General features: G+C 39.5%; 1 protein-coding gene across 5 annotated transcripts in view; it reads right to left on the bottom strand.

Annotated features, from left to right (window-relative positions):
* The window catches only part of LOC121293028 (receptor-type tyrosine-protein phosphatase zeta-like), a 274,424-nt gene that overhangs the window by 215,701 nt on the left and 43,677 nt on the right, over positions 1 to 15,046 (bottom strand). For all 5 annotated transcript variants that reach the window (XM_041215610.1, XM_041215611.1, XM_041215613.1 and 2 more), the window contains exon 2: positions 12,427 to 12,492. In XM_041215610.1, the coding sequence (XP_041071544.1) occupies positions 12,427 to 12,492 (66 nt within the window). The remainder of the gene's footprint in view (positions 1 to 12,426; positions 12,493 to 15,046) is intronic.

The following is a 15,046-nucleotide window of genomic DNA, read 5'->3' as shown; positions in this document are numbered from 1 at the left end:
CATCTGTAAAAGGACCTTGTATTTAACATTCCCGTTTGTGTCTGTTTTTATATCACACCCAATAAAAGCAAACACCCTCACTGCAATAGCTATAGTCATCAACTTACCCAAAGAACTTGAGTTGGGACTCGCCCCCATTAGCTCAGATGTAGGTGTTGCTGGCAATGTGAACATTTCTTACCCACCCCTAATTGTTCCCGAGAAGATGGCGGTGTGGGCCTTCTAAGTTTAACATAACAGAATGGCCTTCTAGACCATTTTAGCGGGCAGCTAAGAGTCAACCATAATGGTGTGAAACTGGAGTCAAACATAGGCCAGACCTGGTAAACAGCTGGTTTACATCCTTAGGAGGACATTAGTGAACCACTTAGGTTTTTGCAAGAATCTGACAGCTTCATAATTACGTATGCTGATGACAGATATCTAAAATTTTTATTCATGATGGGTTTTGAACTCATTTCTCTGCATCATTAGTCCAGCCTCTGGATTACTCATTTAGTTATGGAGCCATTACACTATGCTACACCTCGAGTTGCTGAGCCATACAAAGCTAGATTTGATCCTCTGTTCGTGCTGAGCTAGCTGACTTCAGTGGTTGTGCTATAACTATATCACACTGGGTGAGGCAGCAGGCAACCGGCGGGAGATTGCACTCCTGATCACCATATTGTGCCTCCCTCCTTGAAATGTGCATGTGCCAATGAGGTGAGGACAGGATAGGCTTCAGTTTATGCACCTCCCGGGTTTGGATAACATGCTGGAATTCATTGTGAAGAGTTCCAAGTAAATAATGATCAGGTGCATAAGGTGACAGAAAGTGGCTTGCTCCAGGAAAGCACACCGATTAAAGAAGAATCAACATCTTCAGCTGATGAAGAGGAGAGGGAAGAATATACGAGAAAAGAAAATTTGAGCTTTATGGCTTGACTTGATAATTAACCCATCACAATGAGTGAAATAAATAAGCTCTTATAGAGAATTGGCTGGGCGTGGATCTAAAGAAACAAGAATATCAGAGTCAACCTGCCTGGTTTGAATTTGAACAAAAGCTTGGCAGTTAACTGTTCCATGCTGCATTCTCCATCTTGACCAATCAGCACTCTCTTCTCATGCAGTATAAATTGTTGTTCTCTTTACTGTTGCAAACTATCCTGATGAGTGCAAAACAAAAAGCTTGACAGCATATATTTTTTCAGCAATAAATAAGAATGACTTGCATTTATTATAGCATGTCTCATATTCTCAGGATGCTCAAAATGTTCAATAAGTTTTGATGTGTAATGTAGACAAGTACTATAGCTAATTTGTTTACATGGCTCCTCTGTTAAAAATGTAATCTGAAAGACAGACCTCCAACATTGTAGCACTTCCTCAGTCCTGCACTAAAGGGACAACATTGTTTCTGGAATGAGGCATGAACCCATAACCTTCCAGCTCAAGGATGAGCATGCTTCCACTTCACCATGGATGAGCAATGAGGTTTTATGTTTGTTGATTCTTAAACCTGCCAGCCTGAAAATACAACAGCCTCAGTCTTTTATGGTATCAGAAACGTACTTCAAATGGTCCAGCAAAAAAAAAAACTGTTATAGGAACACAGGAACAAGAGGAGGCCATTTAGCTCCTAGAGCCTCGTCTGCCATTCAATGAGCTCCTGACTGATCTGTGACTTAACTCCATATACCCACCTTTGTCTTAGTACCTTTGGCTAGCATAAATCTATCAATCTCACTTTTCAAATTAACAATTGATTTAGCACCAATTGCTATTTTGGGAGGAGAATTCTAAACTTCTACCATTATTTGCATAAAGAAGTGTTTCCTAATTTCACTCCTGAAAGGCCTGGCTCTAATATTTTGACTGTGGATGAGGATTTCTAAAAAACCCAAAGGCTGCTTGGCCTTTTCACCTGCCTGCCAACTGTAAGGTTGGACGGGCAGTGAAAAATTTCATTCAATTGGCATTTTAATGGCCTTAATAGGCCTGTTAATTATTGCCAGGCGAGCGCCAACTCATGTGCGCGCCCACCTACTGAAATATCATGCGAGTGCGTGATGACGTCGGTATGCTCACACGATGACATTGGGACGCTCACCCAATGTCATTGCATGTCATTTTACGCTCATTTGGGTCAGGCACGCGCCTGCCCAATGAGTGAGAAATTCTGGCCATAGTTTCTTCCAATCTAATCTATGTGTTCCCCTTAATATCTGGAAAACTTTGACAAATTGCCTCTTAACTTCCCCAATTCCAGAGAACAGCCCTACGTTGAACTTGTTCATATTACAAGTGCTATTTGATAAATGTTCACAAACCATTAGGCTGTTAACGAAATCTAGCTTATTACTCAGTACTTAACCTAATATGGCACATCTCCTAAACAAAAGCAGAATTACCTGGAAAAACTCAGCAGGTCTGGCAGCATCGGCAGAGAAGAAAAGAGTTGACGTTTCGAGTCCTCATGACCCTTCAACAGAACTGAGTGAATCCAAGGAGAGGGGTGAAATATAAGCTGGTATAAGGTGTGGGGGGGGTGATTGTTGGGTGGAGGGAGAGAAGTGGAGGGGGGTGGTGTGGTTGTAGGGACAAGCAAGCAGTGATAGGAGCAGATAATCAAAAGATGTCACAGACAAAAGAACAAAAGAACACAAGTGTTGAAGTTGGTGATATTATCTAAACGAATGTGTTAATTAAGAATGGATGGTACGGCACTCAAGGTACAGCTCTAGTGGGGGTGGGGGGGGGGGGGGCATAAAAGATTTAAAAATAGGAAATAGGTAGGAAAAAAAAAGATATAAATTATTGGAAAAAACAAAAGGAAGGGGGAAGAAACAGAAAGGGGGTGGGGATGGAGGAGGGAGTTTTTATGGCACATCTCCTTGTTGGTTCCCAGTCCTGAATGTCTTGCAGCCATGTCTCCAAAATGGTTCTCATGTCATACTCTCCAAGTTGAATATTTGGCAGCAATTATTTTAATTTGTTCCTTGTACTGAATGCATTTGCATAAGAATATTCATTTGGCCACACATCCTAACCTGTCCTGCTGCTTTAACATTTTACTTGCAAAATACCTATTCCCTCTCCTGGTTTAATTATTCTACAGCTTTTAGTTTCCCTTTATTTGAAGTCCTAAAGCACAATTTCTGACTCTCACTCTACTCTCTTCTCTCTTGTTTATTTTCAGCCTGTTATCTATACTGTCTTTTCCACCTGGGCCCTCCCCAACCAGTTACTAATTTCAAGTCATATTTATCCTTTCCTCTATGACCCAGGTCCCAGCCCAGTTCAGGTGGTTGTGCTGGTGCCTCTGCCCCATGAAATGGAAACCCTCTTTCCCACAGCACTCTTTCAGTCACATGTTCACCTTCTAATCTCTCTATGCCAGTTTGCATGTAGCCTGGGTAATAATCCAGAGATTATAACCCCTGAAGTCTCTGCCCCTTAACTTAGTGCCTAATTTCTGGTGGTCTCTGAACAGCACCTCTTGTCCACTCTTCCCTACGTTACTGGTTCCAACAAGGACTACAATCACTGGATCCTCCCCTTCCCTCTCTCATATCCTTTCAAACCAATTCGAGATATCCCTTACCCCAGGCACCAGATAAGGTAAGCAAAAAATCACCTGGGCTCTCACTCCTGCTTACAAAGGATGCTATTTATCACCCTAATTATTGAATCCCCTGTACCTACCACGTTATTCTTCCCCTACTCATGATCCCACCCATCCCCCCACCGCCTTGGACAGCCTTCTGCTCCAAGCTGCCATGTTCTGCACGCTAGCTATCCTTCTGACCAGTCGAAAGTACATTGTATCTGTTGGGTAGGATCAGTTTCTGTGATTTATTGTTTTCTATTTCACTTGGGTCTCCTTCAACCTCTGTATGCTCTTGGTCACACCAGCCCCATTCTCAACCTGTACCTCTCTATGAGCTGTAACCAAAGATTGTTAATGGTGGGCCTTACAGCACTCAGAGGTGGGAGTACCACCATACTTTATTGTGCTGTTCAAAGTCAGCTACTTAAAAATGTAACTGGTCTCATTATGATTCAGACATCTCCAAAGCAACAAGCTATCTCCTTCCTAACACCATCCCTTTCAAGGTTAATATAATGGAAGGAGCCCCCAAGGATGACACCCAGTTAATTACTTTACTGCTTTAGCATCTCCAGTTCATTCTTTGGAGCATGCAGTAGGTGAATATATACAGCGAAAAATAAATTGAATTGAACACTTGAGTTACTCTCCATGTTGTTTCAATGTTTTATGGTCCCTCCAGGGAAAATAGGCACAATGCAGGATTATGGGAAACATAACTTAAGAGGCAAGTACAGACATTTTATGTGTATGCTTTGTAAAATAAAAATCTTGCCTCAGAAGCTCAAAAATCATAGTGGCGGCATGGTTTGCTTCTGAGTACACAGTATCACCAGGTTGTCACCATAGTGTCCAGAGTTCTTTCTCATTCCATTTTGTTCCCTCACGAAATTGCTATGTCTAATAGCTGCAAACCCACGCACAGTGAGAGTAGCAGCTATGGACTCTGCGGGGTGTTAGTTACCAGACAAATATAAGTGAAATCTTTTTGCTTTACTTTTTGTGATGCAGAGGATTCATTTTGTTCTACAAAGGCAGCATTGGACTTTGGGTATTCATCATATGTTGAACAAGTTGACACCATATAAAATTGAAATAATCTCATTTAGATTTAGTTATTTAAGAAAAATTAAAAAAAAGAAAATCTCTCTGGTGAAGTATCTTCAGTTCAAACACCAATCTATGCCAATGCAGGCACTGTGTGAAGGGGCCACTAATCAACATTGATTTTTAAGAAATATCCCATAGCCTTCTTTTATCACAAGCATCATACAATGACTGCCAAGGCAATAAAACCCAAGATAATCCTACTGTGCAGCTCAGCTATTCATTTACTGCATTTGGATACAGTGGCCTGCTGAGTAACCTCAGAGCAACTTGAGTTGCTATGCCACCAGAAAAATAATCAAGAAGAAACTGCAGAGGATGATGCCACACAGTAGACCAAGTAGTGAAGCACTTGATTTGAAGTTAAAGTCACAGGCTTAGGCTCCAAGGTTTTTCAGTCATATGAGTTGCTAGGTAGAGCATGGTATTTAGTCTTTGAAGAGAGAAGAGGAGAGAAACGCTGCCATTATCTGACACCCCCAGCAAGGTTCCAGACCAACATAGACACCTTCCAGTTTTGAATTTACCACCTCGAAGAGGAGAAGTTTTAGAGCAGTTAGTATTGTCCAGGAGGAGAGAAAGAAAAAGATAATTTTGTATGGCTACTATTAAGGTCCAGTGTTAGCACAATCAAACACTGATGGAACACAGGAATGCACCAGCAACCTGCAAAACAAATTAAGAGCCAACTTAGGGTTGGAGAATTCCACACGCTAGCTATCAGTAGCTTTCAGTTTTTGATGAGCGAATTAAGAATTCCATCAACTAGCTTGCAATATATTCTAATGAAAGATATGCAACCATTATACTGACTTGTGTTTTCTTTTTACAGGTGTTGCTCAAGCCATTGTGTATTTTCAGCATTTTCTGTTTTATTTCAGTAATGATTTGTTTAGTCCTCCTTAACCTTCACCAGTTCTTTCATTGCTTTCTTACTGAGTTGGAATTCATGATCATAGGAACAAAGAAAAAAAAGAGCAGGAGTAGGTCATTCAGCCCCTTGAGCCTGTTCCGCTATTCAACTAGATCATACCGATCTTCTACCTCAATGCACCGTCCCCATATCCCTTGATATCTTTAATATCTAGAATTTTATCAATCTCTGTCTTGAACATACTCAATGATTAAGCCTCCACAACCATCCAAGGTAGAGAATTAAAAAGATTCACCACTTTCTGAATGAAGAAATTCCTCCTCATCGTGGTCCTAAATGGCTTACCTCCTATTATGAGTCTGTCCTCTGGTTCTGGAAACCTCAGCCAGAACAAGCATCCTTTCTACATCTACCCTGGCAAGGCCTGTAAGAATTTTGTATGTTACAATGAGTTCACCTCTCATTCTTCTAATCTCTAGAGAATACAAGATCAGTCTCCTCTATTTCTCTTCATAAAACAATCCTGCCATCCCAGGAATCAGCCTGATGAACCTTTGTTGCACCCCCACTATGGTGGGTACACCCTTCCTTAGGTAAAGAGATCAAAACTGCACACAATACTCCAGGTGTGGTCTCACCAAGGCTCCAAACATCTGTAGTAATACTTCTTTACTCTTGTATTCAAATCCTCTTGCAAGGCCAATGTACCATTTGCCTTTCTGATTGCTTGTTGCACCTGTGTGTGATCTTTCAGTGACTTATGAACAAGGACACCCAGGTCCCTTTGGACATCAATACTTCCTAATCTGTCACCTTTTAAGAAATACTCTGCATTTCTGCTTTTCCTACCAAAGTGGGTGACTTCACACTTTTCACATTATGTTCAATCTGCCATATTCTTGCACACATACTCAGCCTAAATCCCCTTGAAGCCTCTTAGTATCCTCCTCACAACACACCTTCCTACCTAGTTTTGTGTCATCAGCAAACTTGGAATTGTTACATTTGATCCCACATTCAAATCATTGATATAGATTGTGAATAGCTGGGGGCCAAGTACTGATCCTTGCAGTATCACACTAGTCACAACCTGCCAACCTGAAAGAATGACCCCTTCTACTCTCTGTTTTCTGTCCATTAACCAATTCACAACTCATGTCAGTATGTTACCCTCAATCCCATGTGCTCTAATTTTGCATATTAGCCTCTTGTGTTGAACCTTATGAAAATTCAAATACACCACATCCATGGTTTCTCCTTATTCATTCTGCTAGTTGCATCCTCAAAAAACTCTAACAGGTTTGTCAAACATGATTTACCTTTCATAAATCCATGTTGATCCTTCCCAATCCTACTATTGTTTTCTAAGTGTCCAGTTTTCACATCCTTTATGATAGACTCCAGCATTTTCCTTACAAATGATGTCAAGCTAACAGTTCCTTTGTAGTTTTTTTCTCTCCCTCCTTTCTTAAATAGCAGGGTACATTTGCTACCTTCCAACCTACAGGAACCATTCCAGAATCTATTGAATTTTAGAAGATGGCATTCACTATCTCTATAGCCATCTCTTTCAATACTCTGGGATATAGATCCTCAGGGCTAGGTGATTTGTCAACTTTCAGTCCCACTAATTTCTCCAGTACTACTTTTTTACCAATACTAATTCCTTTCAGATCCTTAATCTTGCTAGTCTCTTGGTTTTCTATTTTAGGGAGATCTTTTATATCTTTCTCCGTGAACATAGGCATATTTTAGTTTCTCTGCCATTTCCTTGATCCCCATTATAAAATCTCCAGCCTCTGGCTGTAATGGGCTCACATTTGTCTTGGCTAATCTTTCCCTTTTTACAAACCTATAGAAGCTTTATAGTCTATTTTTATGTTTCTTACTAGTTTGCACTCATTTTCTACTTTCCCTTCCTTTATCAGTTTCTTGATTTTCATTTGCTCAGTTCTAAAATACTCTCAATCCTCAGGCTTACTACTATTTCTGGCAACTTTATAGGCCTCTTCCTTTGATCTAATACAATCCTTAACTTCTCTTGTTAGTCATGGTTGGATCACATTTCCTGATGGGTTTTTGTGTGGTAAAGGTATATAAATTTGTTGTATTAATTGTTTAAATTCTAGGCACTGCCTGTCTACCACCATATCTTTTAATGTAGTTTCCCAATCTACCATAACTAACTTGCCTCTCATACCTTTGTAGTTTCCTTTGTTTAGATTAAAGACCCTTGATAGTCGTAGTGCTGTAAGAAATTGGAGTCTTTAATAAACTGGTATTTTCTGCATATTTTGGAACTCTTATGGGATCAGCTAGCACTTTTCTTTCTTCGAAAAAGTAAGTACTAAACAGTTCCTAGAAGCGCCAGGGTCACTTGGTTCAGGCTTCCATGATGACATTCCATGTTGGTAGCATGGCATCTTGTGTACCCCTTATCTATGCAAGTGTTTAGAAAGGACAAGGAAATAACCCTCAGCATGACATAAACTAAATAGCTGAACTCGAGCTGGTAACTTACCCTCATCAGGATTTCCTGTCGGCAAGCGAGGGCGGGGCCCGCTCGCTGACGCGTAAAAGGACACGGGATGACGTCACTGCGCCCCATTTAAATTTTCAGGTTGGCCGGGGCTCAGCCGAATCAGTTGTGTGCCCGCCGACCTGTCAATGGCCTATTGAGGCCATTGACAAAGTACTTAATGTTATTAATGGACCTGCCCGTCCAACATTAAGGCTGGTGGGCAGGCCGGGAGCCCTGGCGGGTTTAAGAAAAAGCATGAAACCTCATCCATGGGCAGGATGAGGTTTCATGTAGGCTTTTAAATTTTTAATAAAAGTGTAACTAAAAGTGGTGGACATGTCCCAACTCATGTGACAGTGCCACATGAGGGGACGTGTCAGGGAAATTTTTTTTTTTTCTATTTTTAATATTTTTTAATGTGGAGCTGGTCTCCCTGAGGCAGCACTTAGCCTCAGGGAGATGAGTGCTCTCTTTCACGTGCATGCGCGAAAGAGCAACTCTCAGCTCAGGGAATCCCCACCTGCCTGCGTAGGGAGTGCATAGTGCTTCCTGGTGGACGTCGCGCTGGGCGGGCCTTAATTGGCCCTCCCATGTAAAATGGCACCACCCCCCCCCCCCAATCGGAGGCGTATCTCCACGTGTCCGGTCCTGAACATCACCCCCGATGGGGGTAAAATTCTGCCCCCTGTGTCAATCACCTGTTCAAACACTTCTGACCAATGAATACAGGACAGGTACCCAAAATGTCAGTGTAGTTACTCCTCTCCCGTTCATCACCCTACTCGAGGTCAGCTGGGTGAGCCACCAGCCCCCAGAAAAAGGGTATATTAACAAGTGCTCGGGAACAGGGGGTAGACCTGGTGAGGTGGCAGTGCCTGTCAAGCAGTTGCATTCTTCAAATGGAAGATGGATCAGAGGAGGAAGACTGAGGGAAGAGTTCCTTAACTCTTTGACTAGAGAGCAGAATGCTGCCACCATAAGCTGCTGAGATCAACACACTGTGCCAACCATCTGTTTGTCCTCTGGGATCGGTAAACCATTTCAACGGTCACAGGTTGCATTCTTTTTCTGTCTAATTAGTTAATGGATCATTTCTAAATTGTTGCTTCTTAATAAACTATCTTAAAATTACTTTTGAAACGTCGACTGCTTATCTTAGGTATCTATGGTCCCCAAATCCAAAAATCTTACATTGGTCCCCTATTCCATTGATTGACTTGTTACCTTGTACCAAAAATTCAATTCTCCTGATTAATGTTCTGATCATTTCTGTTTTTGGTCACTGCAAACTCATGCAAGTGAAATAAAAAAAAGTAGTTCTGCTTTGGCAATCAGTTTTTGATATATTTTTCCAGCACTTCTTCCCTCATAAGTTGCAGGAAAAATTTGCTTGCTGATAAGTAGCTCCTTCTTCAATTCTAGCCTGCAGCCTGTTACTGATTAACTTCTCTTACATTATTTATTGATATTTCTTTGATCAGTGCCCCTCTAAAACTTAATCTCCTGTTCTTTAAGCAAGAAGTATACCATCCTATACACAATGCTTTCCATCATATCTTTGTAGAATCAATATTTAGATGCATCAATTCTAATAAAGAGATAAATCAATTCAGGAAACCTCCAATCTTGTTTCACTTTGTCACAGTGCTGAAATGGTTGTTATAACAAAGTCACAAATGACACACAACAAAGATTACCTATCCTTCTTTGTCCTTCTTGATCTGTCTGCAGGCTTTGACAAGGTTTGCCACACCAGCCTCCTCCAATGCCTCTCCACTCTGATCCAGCTGGGTGGGATTCCATTTGCCTGGTTCCACTCTTAGTTATCCAGTCATAGCCAAAGAATCACTTGCAATGGCTTCTCTTCCTGTTCCTTCACTATTACCTCCAGAGACCTCAAGGATCCACCCTTCAGCCCTTCTATCTCTCACCTACCTGCTGCCCTTTGGCAACATTATTCAGAAACACAGCATCAGTTTCCACACATGCGCTAATGACACCCAGCTCTATATTGACACCAGCTCTCTCAATCTCTACACTTGCTGTAAATTGTTGAACGGATCTCTTGATCCTTTGCAGTACTGGATGATCAGAAATGTCCTCCTGTTAAGTATTGGAAAGTTCAAAGCAATTGTCTTTGGTCCCTGCACCAAACTGTCCCCTCACTATCGATTCTATTCCTCCCTGGGAAGTGCCTGATGCTAATCTTGACAGTTTACAATCTTGGTGTCATATTTGACCCAGAGATGAGCTTCTGACCACATATCCACACCATCACTAAGCCTACTTACAGTCACCTCCGTAACATCACCCGACTCTCTTCCTGCCTCAGCTCATTTGCTGCTGAACCTCTCATCCACCTCATTCTTACCTCTAGACATGAACTCTACTGGTTGGGCTCTCATGTTCTACGATCTGTAACTTTGAATTCATCAAAAGTTCTGTTGTTCTTCGTCTAACTCATACCAGGTCCTGACCACCAGTCACCCCTGTATTCAATGACCTACATTGACTGAGTAAACCAAAATCTCAATTTTAAAATTCTCATCCTTGTTTTCAAAACTTCCAAGGCTTCATCCTTCCCTAACTCTGTTATGTCCTCGAGCCCTACAACCCTCTGGAATATCAGCGTTCCTCCAATTCTGGCCTCTTGAGCAGCCCTGATTTTAATTGCTCCATTATTGATAGCTTTGCTTTCAGCTGTAAAATCCCTAATCTCTGGAATTCCTTCACTGAACTTCTCTCCCTCTCTACCTCTTATCTTCTTTAAGACCCACCCCTTTGACTGAGCTTTTGTTCATCTGTCCTAATATCTACTTTGCGGCTTAGTGTCATTTTTTTTTGTGACAATCCTATGCAGTGTCTTAGGGCATTTTATTGTATTACAGGCACTGCATAAATACAAGGAATTGTTGTTTTCATCCCTATTTTAAGTCATTGGCTTCCAAGATTTCAAAGCAACTCCTTATCTCCTTTGGATCTTTCTTATTCCTTTAAAAAACAAGCTTGGTACCACATAAGTCACCACTTCTTCATTTACCTTCTCTTCTCTTCCTAACCTTGATGGTGTCCTGTACTTAGAATATTGATCTAAGTTTTTCAGTTTGAGTAAAACATCAAAGATGAGACAGCGTGGACAAGCAAGTCTTCAAAAAAAACTAGATACATGGCACTCTTCAGTATGTACCCAAGCTGCATTTGCATCAGTGTTACTGTTTCCATTCAGGATCTAGCGATCTGTTCTACATAATGTTATGTTATCCACACTTGTTGAAAGAAAAGGAATGAAACTAGAAATTTTATTTTCTTTTTCTTATGGAGAGCTCTAAAAGGCCTCATCATACATAATGCAGACAGAATTCTCACAGCCAAAAATAGAAAATTGATACCAAAATATTCATTTTCACACAAAAATTAATCGATATATAGAATGTATGTCCAAATATGGATGATGTGATAGTGAAAAATATAGGTTATTTCTGGATGGGTGTGTTTACATGCACTGAATGTAATTCTTTGGAAGTAAACATGCTTACAATACACACAAACATTGAAGGAACCTATTCCTAGGTTATTAACAGAGCATACTATGGCAGAGTTAGGAGACCATCAATTTTCAGTTGTTCTTACATCAGTCCTCTTCTATAAATTCTGTGAATTCCATGATGAGCAAAGGTTTGATGGGTGAATGGGATGTGGTGGGAGTTAGAATATGGACAGCAGAGTGTTGGAAATGGTCGAACTAATGGAGAGTGGAAGGTAGAGACAGGTAGGGTGAGCACTAGAATAATCCAGTCTGCAGGTAAGAAAGGCACGGATGAGGGTTTCAGCACAGGTTTGGAGATGGAAGTATGCAGTCATTGTGACGGAGCAGATATGTCATAGGAACTCATAACCAGAAGTATCTGTTGTACTGGTTTCCTAAGTAGGATGAGTATTTCCACTCTATACTTAAGCAGCAATGTATTATCACTTCTGTATTCAATGATATGAAAGAACGTGGAATGCAGGAAACATCATCTCCAAGCCAGTGAAAAGCTGCATCATTAATTATATGCTTGAAAATTACCCTTATACATGGAACTCTATAATTAAGAAAATAAAATGTATTTTACCATGCTTCACCAAGCCTAGTTGTGGGATAAGAGCAGAGTTTAGAATTATAATTCATGTTGCTACATTTAATTTTTTCATGAATCTATACCCACAAATTAATCTTTACCATTCTAAAAGTTATGTTGTCTTGAGTTTCAAGACTAGATAAATTTACATAGGTTAGTAATTTGTCAATTTACATAGGTCTGTCATTTTGCACAACTAATTGCTTACCGGTGTACGACCAATCCACATCATCGAAGAAGTTATTGTGCTGTCTGTAGAATCCATATGTCCCATCTGTAGAATGAAAAAAATCTTTATTGTAAAAAACACAAAAGTATTATTAAAACAGAAAATTTACATATAATGATCATAGACCCAACTTTATGTCAACCACACACATAAAAAACACTGAAACTACAATTCATAAGACATTATTTATAAATATTAGCTTTACTTGCGGTAACTCAAGAGAATATACTCTTTTATGGCATAGCAGTAATAATATACCATGTGATGCACAATGTACTGTGCTATTCAGATGCTTTTGTGTGTAACTTGACAAGTTCCCACAAGGTACAATTGCTGAGCCTTCCTGAGGTCAATTAGAGATTACTTGATGTTTGAAAGATCCAGGGTTTGATTAGATTTCAGAAGAATCCGATAGGTCTTATCATGCAAGAAATAGAAGCAGTAGTAACCCGTACAATCCTTCAAATTTGCTCTGCCATTCAATAAGATCATGTTTGTTGGATTTTAGTCACATTATCTTCTAAGTATTTTCTCTTTACTATTGTTAAATGCTTCTATAAATAAATTATTTCTATAAATGTTCATCATCGCTTATCTACTATTACATTGTTTTATTTAATTTCCTCATCTACTTTAGTCAACTTGACCCTTATATCTTCAGAATTGGTTAGCTTTAAATTTATAATTCTAGTTTCAGGACTGACCCTAGCACACTCAAACGCAGTATAAACTTCTATCATATTATGATCACTGTTCCTCAGGATGATCCTTTACAAGATTATTAATTAACTCTGCTTCATTACACAATATTACATTCAAATTAGTTTGTTCCCTAGTTGGTTCTTTGACATATTGTTCTAGAAAGCTGTCCCAAATTCATTCCATGAACTCATCCTCCAAACTAGTCTTGCCAATTTGCTTTGCCCAGTTTTTATGAAGATTAAAATCCCCCAAATTATTGAAGTACCCTTGTTACATTTAATTTGCTGATTTGTACTCTGTCTAATCTTCCAACTACTGTTAGGAAGGCTAGAAACTACCCACATAAATATTTTCTGCCCTTTGTTATTTCTTAGCCATCCCCATACTCATTCTACATCCTGATTTTCTGGGCTAAGACCCTTCCTCATTATAGTCTTTATCTCAATTTTTATTATTAGGGCTACTCATCCCCTCCTTTTCCATTTTCCCTATCTTTTCTAAATTTCAAGTACCTCGACTATTTAGTTCCCAACCTTAGTCACCCTGCAACCATGTCTCAGTAATGACTTGCAGATCAAACCCATTTATCTCTATTTGTGCTAACAATTTATCTATCTTGTACTAATGCTTTACGTACCCAGACATAGCATCTTTAATTTTAACTTCTTACAATGTTTTCCTTATGTGATCCTAGTCAAGTGTGCCCTACAGCCTTGGTTAAACTCTCTGCCCCTACCTTATGCACTCTCGTAGATTTTACCCAAATCACCACTCTGCTCTACAGCCTTGACTTTTCTCATTTGGCTTATAAATATACCTTTACCTGAACATTTCCCCATCTAGCATCCTAGTTATTTGATTTGTCAAATCTCTATTTTATATTTTGCAAAGTAAAACAGAAATTTGCATGTGTGACTGAAGTACAGCTGAAATGTTTCAGACATTTATCTAGATACATATTATAATCATTGCTTACCATTGTTCCACTTCATACATTCATAAAGTTGTACTGAAGGTTGTTAAGAAGCCTAACTGATCACTGGTTGTGGGGAAGAAATATTTATTTGTTTTTATTTATTTACTTTATCAACACATCATTATTAACATGCTAAAAAATGTTAAGGCCTTGTCCATCAATTTATCTTCTATTTTAGCTTTCATTTCTAACTCTGCATTAAACTGTCTTCAATGTAACACACAGTTAAAGACTGAGATGTGTTCTGCTTGTTGACAATGCCTGTGATTATAAATGGAAGCTAAAAAAAAATCTCCTTAAGTCATTAATGACTTTCTGACTGATGATAACTTGTGAAAACTTGTGAAAAATGGCACTCACATTCTGCTGAATGGAACTTTGTCTATGCACCATTTTTAGTGTTCACCTTCCTGCCTGCATTATTTTAACATAGGTTAATGACTATGTATTTAAAATGATTGTGTTAAATAGTGGAAGTGGTACATGAATGTTTTAACTACTGCCCTAAAAATAGTATACAGAAAAAACTAAACTTCTGTTCAACAAACCTTATGGAGCTGTTGGAGCTCTGCATGGACCTGGATGAATTGAAAACCAACATAGGGCAGTAAGTTGGTCACAAGAGTTAATCAGCTTCCTAACTGTGCCCAGGAAATTAGTGTTGAAACCATAGTGATGGGTGATAATTAGCTGAGGAGTTTATTGGCAACACCTCAGATAATGCAAGGTGCTTCAAGACTGACAGCATCAATATTCTTTCCAAATTAACTCTAAAAATTATTACTTTTTGTAATCAAGTTCTTTTGTTCAAGTTTAGCAATACCTGTATTCCAAATCCACAGAAAAGGGAACTTGTTGCATGTTGTATGTTGTATGTTCAGTAGGTCTCATGAACGGTTGAACATTAAGTGCATATTGAAA

This window comes from Carcharodon carcharias, chromosome 21 (assembly GCF_017639515.1).
Source record: "Carcharodon carcharias isolate sCarCar2 chromosome 21, sCarCar2.pri, whole genome shotgun sequence".
NCBI lineage: Eukaryota > Metazoa > Chordata > Chondrichthyes > Lamniformes > Lamnidae > Carcharodon > Carcharodon carcharias.
The sequence above is the reverse complement of the archived record's forward strand: the minus strand, read 5'-3'. Positions and strand labels throughout refer to the sequence as shown.